The 21320-nt window shown below is 37.5% G+C and overlaps 1 protein-coding gene across 10 annotated transcripts in view; it reads right to left on the minus strand.

Annotated features, from left to right (window-relative positions):
- Window positions 1-4575: 4575 nt before the first annotated feature.
- The window catches only part of PPP1R12A (protein phosphatase 1 regulatory subunit 12A), a 110431-nt gene continuing 93686 nt past the window's right edge, over window positions 4576-21320 (minus strand). For 4 of the 10 annotated variants that reach the window (XM_041409713.1, XM_041409706.1, XM_041409708.1 and 1 more), the window contains 7 exons: window positions 20589-20605; window positions 19303-19444; window positions 18534-18638; window positions 17611-17658; window positions 13121-13171; window positions 11371-11532; window positions 4576-6706 (listed from right to left, as the gene is read on the minus strand). In XM_041409713.1, the coding sequence (XP_041265647.1) occupies window positions 11398-11532; window positions 13121-13171; window positions 17611-17658; window positions 18534-18638; window positions 19303-19444; window positions 20589-20605 (498 nt within the window). In that variant the 3' untranslated portion in view covers window positions 4576-6706; window positions 11371-11397. Of the gene's footprint in view, window positions 6707-11370; window positions 11533-13120; window positions 13172-14205; window positions 14237-17610; window positions 17659-18533; window positions 18639-19302; window positions 19445-20588; window positions 20606-21320 lie in introns of those variants that run through there. The other 6 variants (XM_041409709.1, XM_041409714.1, XM_041409707.1 and 3 more) reach the window with 4 other exon arrangements.

Below are 21320 nucleotides of genomic sequence, written 5' to 3' on the forward strand. Positions count from 1 at the left end.
AAGCGCACTATGCCATTCCCAGGGTGTCAAGCTCCTTTCGCAGGCTTTCAGTATAAGATATTTAAAAGTAGTCCTTGCCGCCTTCAGACTAACCTAGTGCGCTCCTGGTGTCGATGAATTTGAGATTGCTGTTCTCTGCCACGCTTCATCAGTCATACTAGACCTGGCTCAGTTTACACCAGAGGCAGAGTTTCCTCCAGGCACTGTCGTTTGAGCCATTCCTACGCACGGGTGTCGAGGGCAAAGCGGGAGGGACAGGTGCAGAAGCCGTGCTGCGCTCCCAGGCCAAGGGGGAGTGGGCTCCGGCTCCGGCCGTGCCTCGCTGCGGGCCCAGAGCTGGCCGGCACGGCGGCCGCTGTTCCAAAGGGAAGCCCGGGAGCCCGGGAGGAGCCCCGGGGGGAGCCCCAGGGGAGCCCCGAGGGAGCCGCGGAGCAGCCCTGAGCAGCCCGGGAGAAGCGAAGCCGTCTGGTGCCACCTCCCGGCTACGCCGCCCGCCAGCGGCCCTGCCGCGCTCGGAGCTCCTCCACGGGCTGGAAACTGATCTCGGTGCCATTATTTCTAGGCAGAAACTGGTGAAGTAATATTAGCGCTTCAGGAGTATCGCTTCCGCTCCTTGCCCCTTATACTTCTGAGTTGTGGGGTTTTTTTATTATGCACGGGACTAAAGAAGCATCATAGAAGTCTGTAGTGAAAGCTCTCTTATTTTCAGGAAGCACAAAGAGTGGCTGTGGTTGCATTTCTGGGCAATTACTTAACATAATGCATCGCCGATAGCCATGGGTTAAGTGGGAGGAAAGAACTTAGTCTAATTTGGTGATTTTCATATAGCTGAAAATAGAGGTGAGCTCGGTGTCTGTTCCCGGTCTGTCTCTTCACCCAGCACGGGAGTGCTCACAGGGCAGGGGGTGCCTGCCCGCACTCACACTATCTGCAGTTGATGTAAATGTGGATTTTTACTTTTAAACAAACTTTTTTCATTAAATCTTCCTGGGCAGTGACTAGACTGTATGGCAAGATGTGTATATTGTGTAATTTTGTGTAGATGTGTATTTTGTACCAGCTGATGTAAAAACCCATGCTCTTTTCTTTGTCAGACTTGAGGTATAGGCCCAAATAACCGCATACAGAGAGCAGTAGCTTCATTTTAGCTGCAATGTAGCAATTCCCTCAGAGCAGGTCTGTCTTTTCTGGAATTAGAGACATCATTAAACCATATATAAGCAGGCAAAACATGGGCAAGGACTATTTTCTGTCTGGGGAGAGATGAAGGCAGGGGGAGGTGCAGCAGCCAGCCCTGCTGGGGTCCCACCCGAGGCAGTGCAGCAGGCGCTGGTTTGCTCAAAGAGCAATTCAGCCCAGTGAGTCTCTGCTCCAAGGACTCTGTAGAGCAGTGGGGGGAGCATAGGAAGATGGTACCAAATAAATAAATAGCTTCTTTCCCACCACCCACTATACTTGATTGCATTTTTTTTTCTTTCTTCTCCAACAAATAATGCAAAGGCAAAAGACCACACCAGAAGATGAATCGCACTGTCTTGGCTAACTATTCCTGCTAAGCTTGAATAGGTTTGCAAAACAGACGTGTAGAACCCAAGCAAGAAGGGTGAAATAATTAGAGTTGGAATGTGGGGCTTTTGTCCCTGCTGTAATTGTCCCTGGGCCAGATGAGAAACATTAGACATCCAACAGGTGATGTTTTCAGATGAAAGAACTGAACAGTTCCTCCTTTCTTTAAAGGCTACATACTTTTCGTATCTAATCAGTGACACAAAATGGGGAGGTGCTGACACAAGCAGGAATAGCCGATTACCTCATCCGTATGGCAGCAGGTCTCCCTTTAAAGTGAGCAATTAATTGTGAGTTTGGGAGGTGTTATTTTGCTTTTTAATTATGTCTTCAATGCAGGAACCTGCAGTCACCTGTCACGTAAGTTCTAGTCTTATTTTACATCTATATTGAGGCTGAGCAAAATATTATTTGCTACTACTCTCTAACCAGCTCCACTGCTGCTTCTGCAATCAAAACAAATGTAAAGCAAGTAACTCCAGTTGCCAGCATTTTTTCACTCATGTGGCTTTAAGAACTTGAGGAAGCTGAATCACCGCAGCTAAATGTAACAGTGTGTACATAGCCATGAACAGCAAGAACTTCTGAAAAACTTAAGAGCATTTCTTCTGTTCCCTAGGAAACAGACTGGCTATCCCTATGTAGGAAAAAACTGTAATTTCACAGAGGTGACCAGCAGAGCAGCAACAGAACTGTTCAACAGAACCTTTAAAGCAAGTGGGAAAGCAACGTCCTACAATGCAGTGACCCGTTTCTTTCGTCTCTTTCAAAGTACCCTCCCCCAAAACTGTGTAATGGATGTGGAGTTTGTTTCGTTGGGTTTTTTAAATGTGTATTGTATAGTGAATTTTGTGTCATGCTTTCCTGTAACAGTCCTCTGGATTGTAACTGCCAATTAAATTTCACCTATAAATCATTATTAATCCCTTAGTTACACAATTAAAGTGCCATCATTAACTACTGGCCACACTGTACTATGTCAAGTTGGAGAAACTGAAGCTACTACTAAAAGGTGAAGAGTGACTTTAAATGTAACTAAAAATGAGGTTGCTTACACTTTCCATACTGCACAGGCTTGAGGCCTCAGCTGCCAAGAGCACTTGCCCACTCTTCTTCCTAGGGAGGCCCAGCCTGGAGCTTCCCAGGACCCATAGCTGCACCACATTTCAGCGTGGCAGGTTTGGCTGCTTCCATTTATACTTTTGTCACAAGACCACAAGCAACAGGGCAGAGACAAAAGGGTCCATATTCCTTTCTTGAAGAGCTGATGTGCTACTGAGATGAGTAATACCTCAAGATGGTCATAAAAGGACAGTAAAGTGCCAGCTGTGAGAAGTCAGGACACTTCCAGGATCACCAGACCAAGTACAAGTCAATGTAATGATGATTTCATAAAAAAATTAATAATTAAATTAATACCTCCTTTGAACAGTGTTACAAGCCAGCAGTGAGCCTAACTCATACTGTTGGCTGCACTTGACATTTCTCTGTTGAGGAGTTTGGATGAGACAGGGCCTGGCCTTGAACTCTTGACTTGGTCTTGCCTTTCCTGTCTGACATCATGGCGTACTTCTTCCTCACCCTTGCTCTTTTTTTGGTGTAGATTTCCTGCCTACCATTATATTTTGGCATTATGCCATCACTCTTGACTATAAACTTCATGGTTATGCTAGCTAGCAGGGGTAGGAGCCTTTTCAGATGGAGTCCATTTGTGTCTGATAGAGGTGAAATAATTAAAATTTCTCCCTCAGCACACATCTCCTAAGGCAGGTATCTTCAGAAACCCAAAAGCATGCCTTTTTCCATGCCTTTTAAAACATATGTAAATAACTACTCTTCCTAAAACAGAAATGAGAGGACCCTTTTATGGCAACCCAATTGCTCTTATGGCAGCAGATGAACAGTGGCCAGGAATACTGGACAGGTAAGATTAATACCAGTTTAATGTTCATGTGAGCACAACCCAAGTTTAGCTAGGACAATATTTCTAAATGAGTGAATCCCGAGATCCACATTTTGTACTTGGTACTGAATAAACAAATGCATTGACCTGCACGCTATGAATCGTAACTGCACTTTTGGGGATCTGCAAGGAAGCAGCAGTAAAGCAAAGTAGGAATTAAGAAGGCTCAGAGGAAATTGTTTATCAGGGAGACAAGGTGGACAAGAAATGAAATTCCAGCTCATGAGTTTTTTCTTCTCGGTAGCTGCTATTGTTTGGAGCCATAAAGGTCAGGCAGTCCTTATGCAGCCAAGCTTCCTGCACTCTCCTCCCACTCAAGTGTCCTTCACTCATTCCTCCTCCCCAGGTTATGGCTCCCTCCACGGCTGGAGCTGGTTCTGGGCAGGCCCTTTGCCTCTTCACTCTCCACACCAGCTACTTCCATGCCTCTGTACTTGATGTTAATTCTGGACACAGAGATCTCTTTCCACACTGACAAATCCCCTGAAAATCTAAGTTGCTGGTTTGAATAACCATTTAAATCACTAGCATTTAAGGAAGCTTGTCAGAGTCACTAGCCAGCAATAATATACTTCTTACATGCAAACAGTCATCTAAATAATAACATAGTTTTCCACGACTCATTTTTCTCTCTGTTGTAGCCGGATTTTCTGGGGATGTAACGGATCTTCAACACAATCAGGAACAATAAGACAATGACACAAGTTTAGCAATTGCTTTGTGAGATTAGGTTAATATAACGTAAAAAATGGTTCTCAGATTCTGCACACAGACAGGTTTATGTAAAATATATAAACATTTGTCCAAGTTGTTACAGATTGCATAAATATGGCATTTTTACTGTTGCATTTACAGATGTGCATGTACAATGATGTGCAAATAATCACAATCTGATTACAATCTTTGAAAGGTACTTGAACCTTGCATCCAAGTAACGCAATGAATGAAAAATGCCCACTGAAGAATTTAAATAGCAAACTTATAACATGGTTTAAATTCATAACAAATTTCAATGTCTTATCAGTAAAACTTTCACACATTTAAAATATTTTGTATTCATTTTATTTGTATATGTCAAAATACATTTTTTTTCCAAAATAGTGGGTTTTGCAACTAGTTTCATGCAGATACAAGGTCTGCTCAGTACTACCAATAAAATCAATATAGCACAGTAGCCATTCATTTTTTAGATATAAAGAATAAATAACCTAAATATAAAACACTAAAATATTAGAAACACGTATTTAATCATTCACAGGCACCCAAACTTTACCAAATATAATCCAGAATATGCCTAACTGTCTTGTAACAGAACTCAATATGTTGCAGCCATTCAATTCTTTATGTTAGCATAAGACAATGGAAGTCCCTATGGTTCAGACCCACCTCTCATCCAGATCAATTACAATAAGATATCTCAAACTATCCGTGTACCTTTAAAATCAAAAATCCTGAGCTTGGTAGTAAGAGCATAACCTTACATCTTCAAAAAACCAATCAACAGAGAGAGGACATCATGTCATCCTTACCAAAACATATCCCACCCCTGTAAAGCTAACCCTCCCTCCCCCCCAAGTAGGCAGTAGGACACAACCTTTTTAAATGAAGGGGTACAAATTCACATTTAATATAGTATACAATATAATCAATAATACAATAGCTACTACAATGTACAATTTGTTTTAATGGCTGATCTGTTCAGTGGTTTTAGGCAATAAACTATGTGCCAATAGGATGTCATATTTTGAATGGTTTAGTGAAAATATAAAAGCTGTTCCTAACAAAAACGATCTTCACTTAAGTACTTTTTTGTTTTTAAAGGCCACTGAAATGTATAAAATGGTCTGACACGGTGTTATCAAATTGGATGCCTTCTCACATGGCAACAACAGTGCATATAAACATTATTGTGAGTGTAATGGGTTATGCTTTTCAAATGATTTAGTACATTACTTTGGCTAGCACAACAGTTTTGGACAGCACTCAGATAAATACAGGTATGTGAAATGTAGTGAAGCAGTTATATTTATGCATTTTTTTATTATGGTGAACACTATCAAATGAAAAAAAAATTGGGACAAAAAGATAATAAAGTTTTTATATAGTTTAGACCTTTTGCAAAGATAGGGCTCCATACAATGTACAATGTCTAAATTCTTTATACCATAAAAATTAACGAACTTTGTTAAACACACTATTCTGGATAGCCTAATTTGCATTAACAGACATTTGCAATAGGGAAATATATTCAAGCATGCCACGTGGTGGTCTGAAAAATCAAACCAGTACACATTTATATATACAGCATCACTCAGTACCTGCTCAAATGAATGTGACGATTACAGGATCTAACATCTTTCACTACAAACTTCTTTTTTTTCTTTTTTTTTTTAAAGTGACCAATAAAGGCAGAAAACAGGACTCTTAAAATATTTCTAGTTTCAACTGACTTTTAAAGCATTTTGTATAGGAAGTAAATGCATATTGCACAAACAGTGAAAGCAAATGTTCCACCAAACATCTCTGTTCCAGGTGGTTGGACAATACAACTCTAGTTAGCTACACAAATTATGTAATTTAAAAGGGTGTGTGGTCTCTGCAAATGGTAAAGCTGTGAAAACACTGTACAAGAAAATCTGGTACACGAAAAATTAGAAGGGAAAAAAAATCCAAACTTAAATCTTAAAGGAAAACTGAGTATAGGAAAAAAATGGGAATTGTGGCACAACAAAAACATTATTGAGTAACTGTCGTCTGTGAGAGCTGAAAGCTTTTGTTGATGTAAAGTGTTTATGTACAACTAAGGCTTACTGGTTAAATATCTGAGGCGTATCTGGCCTTGAATACTTTCCTTATTATGCTGTGGCTGTAAACAAGATTTCTCAGTCATTTTATCTTCTCAGCAGCTGCATTTTAACAGAAACAATGATCTTGATACAAAAAAACACACAGGTAAGAGGGTGTTTGGCAGGATATCTGAAAATGACAGTCTCCGAAGGATCTTCCCACACTTCCAGTGACTGCCATACCATGGTCCACTGGAGTTACTAGTGATGTGCAATACCGTTACTTGCTGCTGTAGTAAACCTTTTATTTGGAAAGTTTGCTTATAACTCTGATCAAGGCCCCATTTTCATCTTTTAGCCTCTGGTTGTCTGCCTTCAGGTCTGGTAGCATCTATGAAAAATGAAACATGGTGGTTATTTGCTGTTACACCACAAGTAAAAGCAGCAAGACTAGACAAGGACTGTGAGTAAAAATCTTTATTCAGCTTAAGTATCTTGGCAGTTCTCACACTTCATATCAGCAGTTCAGAAAAATCTCCCCTTTTAGCATGATACATTTAAGGGTTAGAGATTAGAAGTTTTCATTTGCTTGGACTAGATGCACTAAAACTCAGTGGTGCAGATGACCAGCCTCTGACAAAAGCATTTATAGTACCATGGGGAAAGTAATGAAATACTTCAAATTCCAGCGGGGAGGAAGGGGGGCAGAGGGAAATTAACTACCAACAATTTAAAGAGGCTTGTCTATACTGCACTTGCAGAGTTTCAAAAAACATGCTGTGGCTAAGCATCTCTACCACTGTACCCTTGGATGATTTCATCCTGATCAGATACAGTGTGATTCAGCTTGTTAGCTCATAGCATTAATCCTCCAACCACTTCCAAAGTCATGTTGAAGCACACATCCTGTAATCTCAGATCATGTCCCTGAATAGCATAGTTCACACAAGATCAGATCACTGAAACAGATCACAGTAACACCAGGCTACACACTCAGGCAGACAGGTTAGGGAACGGCAAGTTACCGCTGCCAAAGGAGATAGGTGACACACAAGCACAAAAGCTGCAAGGCAGAAGCCAAATGAGGTGAGAGTTGGACAGGATCAGATAGGAAAGCAGGACAAGTCAGGGCACAGAGGTTGGTACTGGGAGAATTCAGCTTCCAGAGAAACCAGAAATTATCTCAGCAGTTCTCTGTATCTACATTCACACACTGATAACAAACGACCTATCACACTCATAGCTAAATTACACCTAAGAGTTCTAGCAGGGGTTTCACACAGGAGCTAACAGCCTATTCCCGCACAGTGGTTACTCAGTAACCTCAAGTCCAAGTGTAGGCAGAAGTTCAGCTACCAACCTAGGTAAAACCTGTTACCCTATTCTTCATTATTGTCTTGGCACTAGTTTGTTTTCATTTTATTTAAGCAAAATTATACTTTCAATCCCATTATATTCAGAACATTATAATGGAATAGAAAGAACTAGGAAGTTTAAAAATGCAGGGTCAATTAACTGTGCATTAGAGGTTTCATTTCTACATCTCCTGCCCACACTCACTTCACTGAACTGCAGACTCTTTCACAGTAAATCACAATGGTGAACTGAAAATGACTGAGGTAGTAGATCTCTAGTTTATCTCCCTGCAAATACCAAAGTATGTGAAAGGAAGTTGACAGGAGATCATAAGAAGCAAATGGTCGTTTCTACAATTAAAGTAGTCAAAAATCATTCAGCTACCCTTGATTCCAACTCTGTTTTATGGATGAGCCAAGGGAAAGCCACCTAAGTTGAGCTCTTTAGAGTCACAGGGAAGCTTCCATTACAGCCAAGTGAGAGCTGTGCTCTGAACAAAAAGAGCTGTAAATTCGAAAAAACTTTCGAAAACTATGTAAGTATGTTTGAAATTGGGCAGCAAGAGAGATCTTTTTGCAATTGTCAAGCATTATTGTTTTAAGTCTAAGCTGTAAAAAATAACTACTGTTGTCCAAGATAGGGGTCATATCCAGATAACATGCATCTTCAGACAATGGAACAGCCATTTGTTCAGGCAAATCAACCAAAAGCTTTTCTTCCTCCTTTCCATTCTGCTACAGATTTCATACCAAAGGTACTGGGTGAAACCACAGCAACCCTCATCTAGTCATGCACAGGGAATCAAGGGAGTCTGGTTTTGTACTGCTTAAATAGGTACCTTGAGTAGTGTTGTGTGTGCATTCCAATGAAACCTCAAAGTAAATCCAGGAATGTCACAGTCCTCTTTCAATTTACTGAACAGGGAGGGAGCTGCAGCCCAGAATGGTTAATTACATAGAGACAGACCCACAGAGAGGTAGATTTTCGGGTGAAATACTTTAACAAAATCCACTGTTCAAAATTAGAGCTTTAACATAATCCAGTACCATTATATATCTGCAAATCTCTGTAGGTAGATTTTAATCCCGATTCAATTAATAGGCAGATAGGTCTTAAGGAAATATTTTCTCTTTTGTTGTGAGTCTGCTGGAGCATAGGAGAAGACTTGCAAGAGATAAAAGGGTTATACGACAAGATAAAATGGTATGGAGTTGCACTAGGAGATGTTTATATTGCATAGCTGGAAAAATTTCTTCATCAAGATGGTTGTCAAGCAAAACTGCTCAGGGAAGTGGTGGAGTCACTATCCCTGACAATACTTAAAAGATGTGGCACGCAGGGCATGGTTTAGGGGTGGTTGTACTGGGGTACTGGTTGGACTTGATGATTTTGGAAGTCTTTTCCAATCTAAGTAATTCTACGGTTCTGTGAATAGCAGGAGATTCATCAGGAAAGATAAGTACATGTAACCTAAAATACTTACACTTATCATCTATACCACTCCCCACAAACTTTAAACAAATCTCTTGGAGCAGTGCATTTCTATGGGTACTCAAACTTCTCATGAAGTGACACCATACATCTTTAATGTCAAGAGGGAGGAAAAACCTTTGTAGTAAATTCAGTAAAATTACAGTAACATACTACTGCACTTTGAATTCCAATTTGCTTCTCACTAAAATAGTGAAGTATCTTCCTGTGGTAAGATTCGATTAAAAATGCACTGTTTTGTCTGTCTGTATCATGACTAGCTAGTAAATTTGCAGTGTTATCATTTAGCAAGTAATGATTTAATAACCATCTGACATATGAAGCCATCTCAGATCTGTAAAGCAATAATCACGTCTGCACTGGAGGAGTTACCAGTTTGTACATACAAAACAACTTGATTAATAAAGATTACAAAAAGCTCATGAACTGCTGAAGTACCTGTTCAGATTACTCAGGCACGCTGCTATTGTTAACCTACCACCATACCATCAAGGCTCCCTGCTGCGTTCCCACTGCTTCTCTTTTGCTTGTCAGGCTACTCAAGCTCCACAACAACCTGCCATTGAAAACTCCTGCTATGGAGAGGAATATTTAATGGTTTTCTGTGGTTAACACCCCAAATGGCTTACCATGGTTAAAGGAATGCCAGTGCTAGCAAAAACCCCCACAGTATGGATGTGTCGATGTGGACAGCAGTCATTAGACTAGCTCAGCTGTGTTGAAAAAACACATTGTTTGCTGAGGCTGATGTAAGATGGACAGCCCTAAAGGGACTGCTCTCCCTCCTCATGCAGCAGTGTGCTCCTGCTGCTTTCTGCACAATTAATTTAGTGATCCAACAATACTGGGGTGAGATGCATCAACTACTATTATGAATAAATGGATTTGTTTTCAGCCAGGTCAGTGAGCTGACTTCACTTCCTCAGTAAGGGTTAACATAAGAGAGCATTGCGGAATGCAGAGCCTGGATCAGGAACACCACATCCTAATGTTAGTCCAGCTCCAGAAAGACACCAAGCAAAAGGATAAACCTCTTCATTTCAGGCCTCTTAGCGGGGAAAACCAGAGATCAGATTCTGAGCAGAATGCACACTCATCACGTTCCTTTCTAAGTGGGAAGGGGATAGATGAAAGGAAGCAGTTTAGCAAGAGTTGCTGTGCAGAAGGATGGTTTATTTTTTTCAACTACACATCTTAAAAGCTCACTGTAAACTCCAGCCTAGACACTTGTTATATTTAATAGGAAGAAAGGCATCTATATTAGGTGTAGAGTGAAACCACATTTTATCCTCATGGAAGTTTTGAACCTTCCACGGGTTTCTGAAACATCCTTGAAATAACACTAAGAACAACAGACTGGCATTGTTTTCCAAGATGAAACTCAAAGCCGTTCATACTTTTATCAGAAGGGGTCTGAAGCAATCTGACCCACTAGGCAGAGTTTGTTTTGTGTCTGTGATTTTACAGTCCATGCATTGTAGGACTCTCATCCACACTGGGATGCCTGTATCTATAGCAATATAAATCAATAATCCTAACTCTGTGCTGGAACTGCATGTTCTAAATTGTCTATGTAAAAACAAGGATTGGCAAGACCCAAATGGGAAGTTAATACTTGAAAACAGTAATCAACTTGAAATTCCAATACATTTCTGAAAAAAAAACAATACTTTGGTCCCCTCTGAAACACTGAAATACACAACTGTAAGAAAAATGGTTGCTAATGCAGCTGTTCAGGAATGCACAGTATTGAAACCGGTTCTTAAATACTCTTTTTTTTTGTTAAGACTAAACTTTTATCAACTCTATGCACTTAAACCAAACTGCAGAAAGAAAGCTCAAATCTTAATTTCAATTTGTTAGAAAACTAGAAGCAAATCTATTTGAGCATTTACACAAACATCAAAACAAGAGACTGACTTTAGTGTGTCCTCATGCAAACCCAAATCCTTTCAGTTGTTGCCAAGATTTTAACATGTCAAAGGTCTCCTGGATCCTTGCCAGTTTATCTTCAAGGACAAGCTTCAGTGCTAGCAGGGACAATACCACACAATACCAGCACATCTGCAACACCTCTAGCTTGTACACGGGGCACCATGCTTTAGCTTTAGCCACACCTCCAGAACCAAGCAGCACTGAGTCAGTTTCTGACACACAAGTGTTAATTGTAAAATTCTGCCCAAGCACAAACTGAATGTCAACACCTGCCTGGCTAAACAAAGGAGAAGGAAGAAATTACAAGTCCACAGAGCGCAGTTGCCTACAGGACCCTGACAACTTGGCAAGCACTCGGGTCAAGGCCCTATTCTCAGTCACCAGTCGCTCATTTATGTGTTTCAAAGATTGAATCTGCTTTATTTGTTGCAGGTTCTGCAGGAATCAAAGAAATAGGAGTGAAAATGAGAAAAAAACCCACACGTATATTAGATGAGCAGAACTGAAAGAAAACTTAGAAGAGACAGTCCTTTTTAAAGTAAATAAGCTGCTGTGAAAGGAAAGTATCAAACAAGTGGCACATTCTTGAAAAGCAATCTAAGTACCAGTAGTGATTAGTCACAGCTTTCCAAAACAGTTCAGGATGCATTAACAATGAGAGCTATTCCTGGAATTCTTCACTTAACATCCTAATTGCACAGACTGAATCTCCTATTCAAAACCCTGTACATAATGACACATTTAACATATACTTTTAAACAACAGTGTAACAAACTATGTGAAAAATATTTAATCTTTCATTCAAAACTTTCACTTCTTGCTTATTGAAAGCAAACTTTTGGAAAAACAATATATTTGTATTCTCTATTTTTACCAGAAGCCTAGCTTCCCCTAGAAGCTCATATCCTGTATTCTACTCTTAGGTAGACAATTATTTTCCTCTTATCATAGTTTGTTTTTTCTGTATTTCACTTCTGAAGACCCCTCAAGGAATCATGGACCTTGTGCTCTCCCTTACAGCAGACTATCTTGTTCTGAATCCAAGGGAGCCAGAGGCATCACAGTTGCCCTTCTGCCTGTCAGCTTCAATTACTTCAACAAAACTTGGTGCATGTATTTTAATGAAAAGTATTTGGAAATTAATGCTATTTCCAAGCACCAGGGGGAGCTCAAAAGGAAACTTCTTGTTAATCAGTGACAAATAATGAATGTCAAAATAATGGTACTTTCACATTCCACTTAAATTCTATGAGTTTTGTTGGTCATGTCCAACGTTTACATGAAAGGACATAATAGAAAATAAACCCACCCAAATTCTCACCCTTCTTAATCATATCAGAGGGTTTAACATTGATAAAGACTGGTTAAAAAACCCAAACAAACAGAAATGAAATTTATTTTAAGAAGAATATTGCTTCTGAGATTCACTTTATACATAGTTGAAAAAAGCAGAAATCAATACAGTACGTGTCACTCATTTATCAACAACTCAAATCTACCTACTGCATTTTGTTAAGTAATACCTGATTCACACTATACAAACAGAAGATTTTCTTTTGATATTGCAACATGCCATCTAATTAATAAAGAGCATGAGATAAAGACTGAAACAACATTTAATGCCTAAGTATCTATACAACTATATGTTACCACTATTTAATAATAATGGACTTTAATAATAATAATTAGTAAATAAAACTTACAAGTATCGTATCAAAATTGTAGACTGCAATTCCATCTTGATTAGCTCAATATATGTTTCACTCTAACCACCTCTAAATGCTTCTTGTTAGCCATGTTACAGAATCCTAGAACTCAGCACCTTCTTTGCAATCGTACATGTACAGCTGCTTTTGCCAGCACAGCAGCTTTGCTACAAGCTGCGGGAGAGGAGTGACTCTGACATGCAGCTGTAACTCAGTTATTTTCTAGTGAAATTATAGAGACCAGTAATACTGCCAGGCTAAGTGTCTCAGTGACATAATAATACACTTTGTTACTAATAGAGTACTAATTCACTTACTTTCAGTTCCTCTTCCATTTCAGATATCCTTCTTTCTAGCGCTCTTCTTTCCTAAATCAGAAGATGTGTGTTAATGCTGAACAATACAATGTTTTAAAAATTACAGCTTGTAAATACTGTGGTAACAGTGAAATACTTCAAGTTTCAAAGATCATACAACCAAAAGCATAGTGTGGACAGAAAACTTGTGATGGCAGTGATACATAGAAATTTGGTCAATATGGAATTTTAATATCCAAAGAGGAAGAGATACAGAAACTCCTCTCAAGTCCTACAAAACATACCCCTTCCTTTTCTCTGATTTTTAGAAAGTTTTTAAGTTTTTAAGTACAACTTGTTTGGATTTATTTTTCATAAGCTAAGCTTTTGTAAGACCTTAATATCCAAGAAATGCAGAAAATTATCAGAAACAAACAAGAATATTAAAAGATACAAGCACAAAAGCATAAGCTTTCACAGACAAAGGTAGCTGAAACATCTGTCTCAGCTCAGTGGGATCTGTCCACACTCCAAACTGCAACAGTTCATACAACTGATATTATAGGACTTAGCTCAGTACCAAAGAAATCTAGTTATGTGAAATCAGCTGCTTCTTGAGAAAATGTTTCTTGAATATTTTCTGCATTTCTCATATAGTTTAATTTTCCTTTTATTTTCCTTTTATTTCCCTTTTTACCTGAGAAGCAGGAGAAATTATCCTTTGTATATGAACTTAATTGCACTGACTATATAATGAAGCCAGCTTATGGAAAGTTAGCTTAGGGTTTTCTATACTACACTGCAGTCTGCAGTGCAGATACATTTTTATTTTGTTTAAACCTATTTGTCGACACATCTGACAGATGAGCAGCTAATGCAAGAGATGCTGGGGTTTATAGCTTGATTGCTTGCTTTCCTGTGTCAGATGATGCAGTGTATCTCATTTAAAAGCAGCTGCAGTACTCTACATTCAGATCTTTTTTCAGACGGTGAGAGGCAAAAGCAACAGATTATTGCGAAGTGGACATATGCATCTGCATACAATGGTGTTATGCAAACAGCAAGCAGCATTGGCTGAGGTGTGTAAAACTTTGGTTAGATCATACCGCCCAGTAGATACTGACTCTTGCCGGACACCTTTCAGATATAAATCATTTGAATTTAGTTTAATCACAGTGCAGTTATACCCCAACATTTTCCCATTATAGCAAGCAACTTCAATTTTTATCAAAGTAATAAATATATTACTGCAGTTGTTACTACTAAATGTACTTAACTCTTTCAAACTAAGACTTTTTTTATAATGACTGTAATGACATAAGTACCAGTGAGTTAACGGGATGCAATAACTAACAAAAATCCCACACTGTCCTACAATACTTAGAATTTTATCTGTTACCTACTGTTTTACAGAATAACATACATGATGTGTTCTTATATTAAGCAATATTCAACAATTTTTCCTATTACCAAGAGATGAACGATCAAACAAATCTCAAAATTTCAGGTTATCTAGAAATTCTTAATCCTTTTGAATCATTTGCTTAACTAGCATGTTGAGCTTGTCTATTAGCAATAAAAACCAATTCAGTAAAATCTGACTTTTTATACTTCATATTATACAAAAAAACCCAAACATACTGGTCTAGGAATAACAGTCTTTGTAGAAATGTTTTGTTGCTATTATTTGAAGCTATGCTCCTCTTTTTCTTGAACTGCTTACTCTTTTAGGAACTGGTTTGAGGGATGCCAATGAAATAATACACTGCAATTTCATTGAGAAGATCTGCCAGTACTATTTGATTATTTCCTGGACTCAAAGAAAGTATTTGAAATCTATGAGGTCTAAAATTTTATGATATACTTCCTCAACTCTGTAATGTCTGTCAAGGAACATTTGTAACTCATAAAAAAAAAGAAAAAAATCTGACATACACAGATATACACATATGAAAAACTGACCCCCCAGAGCTATACAATTTTTAAGAAGTAAAACCAGATGTATATGCCTACATATATTTGTCTATTCAATAATACAAAGAAATACACCTCTCCACAATTCAAATTCCCAGCTGAAGAATTCTAATTTTGGGGAAAAATTGTTTAAAGGTACCTTTATTTTTCTGATTTCTCATCCAGACTGAAACCTCTAAGTTTAAGTTTTGGTTTTAAGTTATATTACCACATCATACAAAATTCTGCAAAGGGCTGTTTGCATATTTGGCAGTGACAGGTTGTTAAAGAAACCCTCATTTTTGCCCATGTATTTCTAGGACCTTGCACATGTGCTCTGATCTGTACCCCCATTCCCATGGAAATAGTCCCTTTCTGGTAAACAGTTTTCAATCAAACAATATTCACAATGTATCACTAAGTCACATCATGGAAACCCACTTCTAAAGCGTGAATTTAAATAAATTCAAAGCCAGTATTTTGTGAATTTTACCACTGTGCAAATCTAGGTTTAATACACATTCTCATTTTCTTCACTGAAAAGGTGGGTTTCAGCTGGAAAATGTCACAGTCCAAAGATGTCTTCAGCTCTTTCTCTGTCAGCCTTTTATTTCTTACAATTTTTCCTCACTAATTTACTTTTTTCCTCTCCTCTTCTCCATGTAATTTATGTAAAAATCTTTAGGTTTATATTTTATTTTAGTGAAGTTATATACTTGGAGAAGTATACTTAGAAAAACTCTACAGTATATTTTAATTTTAGCATTTTTATTGTTACATTACACATTAAAAAGGTGTCTTTAAAATTATTTTTAAATGCTGAATTAAAGAAGCTTATTTCTAGAGATCAGCTATTGATGACTAGCAGCTGAGAATCCTGCTTCAGTCACATTCAAAGTGAAGCTTCAGATTTAAACAACAACAAAAAAAATACAATAATAAATATATTCCTCATTTAAATTCCTATCTGAAAAGAAGTATGTAATTATAAATAAGATTCAGATGTACAAAATTTGTGCAAATCCTGTTTCAGCCATACAGCACCTAAGTTAAATACATACATCACTAAGTTAATTATTTTATCCACTAGATTTAATATTAATACATTTAGGGAAAATAAGATTTCTGAAAGACATTTTGATGTTGGACTGAATGTCTTAAAAAAAAAAAAAAGTGCAAGGATTTCTAAAAAAGGCAATTGTTGTAATGCAATGGCCTGTTTTGGGAGAAAGCCAAGCAGTAATTTAAAACTGAAATAATGTCTATCTATGCAGTACTTAGTGCATTACCTATGAACCCACACAGTAATGGATGCAGCAACATCTATTAAATAATTAAATGTCCACTTGTGTGGCCATGCTAGCAAGCAAGAAAATTATCTGCTGCTGAAACCTTTCTACTGATGAAATCACTGCCCACACTAGGGTCCCAAAAAACTTGAAGAGAGAAATACATGCTAAACTGCAGCAATAAAGTGCACAGACTATTAAGATAAATATAATGAAACTTCAGGATGTGCCTGAGAGTGCTCCATGTGCTCCTGCACAATCTGTTTATATACTGGATAGTTCCGTGTAACTAAAACTTGTTTTGTATAACTAAAACCTAAAATACTAAAAATCAATACAAAAGGCTAGTGAATATGAAATTTACCAGGGATTAATAAATGATTACCACATCAATTCTTACTGTCAAAGTCTAATTTTTTTCCCCAGTTTGTCTCTAATATGTCACTCCAGGATCAAGGGAGAAGAAAAGAACACATGATGTTCAGAGTCATGAAGGAAGCCAAGACCACCACAAAATCAAGGTAGTTTGCTTTACACTCCTGTGGAACCAAACTTTTACAGGGCTGGATTCTAAATTAGCATAAAATTACAGCCTAAAATTATCATGTGTCCAACTCCTGAAATAATTCCTGTAGTCCATCTCACATATGAATTCACTGCATGACTTCTTTCCCATTCAATTTAGGATTGTCTCTGACTCTGATGCCCCTCTTTCTGCACTGCTTACTCATTCTTCCACTTTCTCCCCCTACCCCATTATCATATTCCTCTGGAAAAAGCTACAGTGCAAGGAAAGAGGCAGATAAAGATAATTTTATATCATTAGCAGGTTTAAGGTCCCATGTCTGTGAGGTAAATACAGCTACCTCATTACCAACAATAATTGGTGCCTCTGGAAAGCCCTGAGGAAATTAACTTCTCTGAATCTTGGAAATGTGTTAAAATATGAGACACAATGAATCTGCTTAACCCTCTGGAATGACAACATCGTTTTGGATGAGATGGAACAAGTGGCAGATCCCTGGAGGGCAGCAGAGTTTAGAAACTGGTTATCACGAATGAACAGGCAAACTACAGGCAATTCTTAAGAGTAATTCCCATCTCACACTCATTGCTACTTTGCAACCTAAAATCCCCAAATCCTCTAAAAAATGCAAATTATAAGAAAGGCTTCTGTTCCCACTAAAATATATCCAAACCAGGGGTTGCAAAACAAGCTAAAACAAAGCTTGAATTGGAGTATTTAAAAGTTCTCTGGCAGAAACTCACCCTTTTCTCCATTTCCAAGAGTGATCTGTCAGCAAATCTTTCTTGTCTCTGAAACACAAAATTGATGAAGACATTGACATGTGCTTTGACATAACACAGAACTGAGGAAAGAAAACAATTAGACATTTCAGCATTCTGTCTGAAGTATGTAATCAAAAACATTTTAAAGAGTGTTCAGGGAAGTAACACCGAAATAAAAAATAAGCTGGATTTATCATGCACTTCTGTGACCATCCCTGTTATTTCATCACTAAACAGCCATTGGCTAACAGGAAAAACACATTATTTCTATCTAAAAGTGTTACAAAATGGGCATCTTTTAAACATTCTTCACTAACATTTGCAGGGTACATTTGCAGGTGAAAGACAATTAAGTACAGCTAAATTGTGGTAAATATGATATGACAATATGAAACATTCTACAGCAAGAGCAGACAAATTCAGACAAATCTAACTCCAGTGCATGTGTCTTGAAAAACTAAATGAAGCACTGTTATCTGACAGCAGTTATTGGTAACAGAAATGCATTATTTGCTCTTCATTTCCAAGATGAAACTATTTAACCAGCCAGGAAGAACTGGCAGGTTATGCCAGTTTGCCAGCAGTCCTGATTGTCAGTTTGAATATATGCTTAACAGTGTAGAAAGTGTTTACTCCTACCCTGCAATAAAGTTGCATGCAGATAAATGTTCACAAGAACCGCTACTACTTAAGTAGGCAGGAAGGAGTCTCACACTTTTTGTTCACAGCTGAAGACCAGAATCGTGCACTCTTTTCTCTTTAGAAAGAGAGAAATTCTCCATACCCATCTTTGGATAAAAACCAAAGCTGATACCTAGTAAAGAGCAGCCCATAGCCTGGGGTGCTTCCGGTTTATTATCTACGTTATTGGTTAAGTAGATGCTTTTTTGTTTTATACAAACCTGAGTGGTCTTCTCCAACTGTAGCTTAAGATCTGTAAGTTCCATGTTGGTGTCATGTAACTGTGCTTTCAGTTTTTCATTTTCAGCTAGAATCTGTTCATAAAGCTAAGAGAAAATATTTGTTAAAAAATCAGCTAAAAGTGAGATTAGCCAAAAAACTTCAAAAGCATGACTGAAACACATGTAAAGTTAACAAATATATTAACAGTCTAAGAAGTAAAATAAAGATGTTTAAAATTAGCAAGCATGGTAAGGAACTGTTGCTACATATTTCTAGAAACAAACAGCTTTGTATAGGGAGCACATAACTTACCTTACACATAATTAAGCCACCTTTTTTTCTTCAGACTTCACAGATTACCCCACCACAGTAAACTTTTCAACAAACTCCTCCTCTATTTTCAAACAAGATCTAAACATATGTTTACCTTATATGTACGTAAGCTGGCAAACACATAATGAAGTCTTCACATATGCATACATCAGTTTTAATGATATTCTCTTATGATAAATACTATCACATTATCTTTTTTAAATTTGACTGTATGTATCTTGGCTCCTCGGGATTTCTCCCTTGCCTTGAAAAGTACAAAAGCCAGAAGCTGTTTCATAATGTATATTTCTCCCCACTGTAGTGGTTGCTGTGCTTCTCCATTCAGCTAAGTTACTTTAAGCAGCATTTCAGATGCAATGTGAGACTATTTTCACACAATTCAAGTAAAGCAGTAATGAAATCCTATTTTTGCATCAAACTTATTGAATCAGATACCTTCTTAAAATCAGGGCTATCATCTTTTTCTAGTCTACTGCAGTATGGTTTTCGATCTTCAAGATAACTCTGTGACCCTGATCGCCCCTGCGCTGAATCGTAACGATCACCTGCAGACATGCTGAGCGATCCCGTATCATATCTGTAAAAGAAAAGTTCTGATTTTTCTTTGCCTTTGCAGCCAAACTGAGACCCTGACTGTATCACCTTCTGAGTTTACTGCTACCCAGCTGAAAACAACCAAAAGTAATTATGCATTTTTGTTAGACTACCATCTTCTAATCTGATGTGAATTTAATTTTTACATTCTCCAGTACTTCAAGATTCTGGGTGAAAATGTTTTCAATTTGGTCCGTTTTGAATGTTTTCAATGCAGAGAAATACTTTAAATGTAATTAAATTATTTAATGCAAGAAAATATTTACATGTTTTAAAATACTTTAAAACTGGCTTGGATAGCTTAATTCTTCTTTATTTACAAAGAACATGTTTTTAAAAAGCGTATTAGTTTAATTGAAGTGTTTTAAAAAACACTAGATGAATGGCCTAGATGAATTTTAAATTTTGTTACAGCAACCAGGATTTCAAAACTATTTGTTGTGAATTCTAGTATTGCAACAGAAACAGCTGATGAAACAAATCTTTGGCAGTCTTTATCCTAATAACTCAATAAAACCCTGTATTAATAAAGTTAACAGAAATTTCACACTGTTCACTCTTCACTAATCATGTGTTACAGCAGTTTTATTTAACAGATTTTCACCAGTTAGAACATAATAAAATTTGATAATTAAAGCTAGTGGTCCAAAAATAAATTATTTTTAAAAAATTATCAATATTCCAGCATTTACTTTTTAACAAATCGTTAGGAAATATGTTTTTCATTTGCTGTATTTTTTTTTTGAAGTTACGTAGAAAATTTTCAGTAGGATATTCTAAAAGAGAGGCAATAGGAACCTTGTCTTCTTTGTAAAAACTGGGTCTATGCTGAAAAATCTGTAGGGGATAGCACTGTGTCCACTGTATTCTGTGAAACGCCCAGCCTGCCTTCAGTGCACTACAAATACAGAGTTCATAATTTTCCCCCACATGGAATATTCCACCCACACATGGCAGGACTGTAGCTTCACAGTCATACTTCATGCAAAACACAAGTATCATCACAGCCTTTGAAAGCTCAGTCCAACCACTGGATTTAAGCTGAATTTGTACATAAACAACTTAAAATGACAACATGTGAACAGAAAGTGTAATAATTCTAATTAATTTGTTTAAATTGCACATACCTTGAAAGGCTCTCACTCTGAGGTGGGGACAGGTAAAAAGAGAGAAAAAGAATGGATTAGTGAATAATTTAATTAAAATATATAACAATCTGTGAACAAATACAACTAAGTAGTTAGGTCAAATGCACATGCTATCCACCAGTATGTATTATCTGAACTGTGTCAAGCTTCAATTTTGTTATGTCTGGAAAAGAAAAGAAATATGTGCTAGAATGCACTTGACAAAATATGATTTACAAGGACGTTAACGTAACACTCTGAAAGTCTGGAGTACGCTAAACAGTGGAGTGATTTCAGCAGTTGGTGCATTCTGGGTTTGCTTCCTTGTTATCAAAGGCATCAGAACAGTGTTCCTGAAATTCACTGTTCCTTCTTTCTCTTCTTTAACATCAGCTACAATGTTTTGAACATAATGACTTCAGCTCAAAACAATATATAAAGATACAGGATCACTGTTTCAACATAGCGTGACTGGAAACAAGTTACTACACCAAAAACATAAGGAAGTACTTATTAGACTTAATTTACATGACAGTAAATTTTGTCCCTGTGGATACACCTGGAATGAATGAGTTAATTAATGAAAGTAATATAAAAAAATAACTCCCTTTAGTTGACAAGCAAAACTTAATTAAAAGTGATGACTTAAGAGTGAGAGAGTGTCCTCTAAGTATTACATCAGTCATACAAACCTTTTGCCCCTCTGGGTGGTCAACATAAATTCATAATTTT

Source organism: Onychostruthus taczanowskii, unplaced genomic scaffold, assembly GCF_017590055.1.
Source record: "Onychostruthus taczanowskii isolate IOZ18803 unplaced genomic scaffold, ASM1759005v1 scaffold31, whole genome shotgun sequence".
Classification (NCBI taxonomy): domain Eukaryota; kingdom Metazoa; phylum Chordata; class Aves; order Passeriformes; family Passeridae; genus Onychostruthus; species Onychostruthus taczanowskii.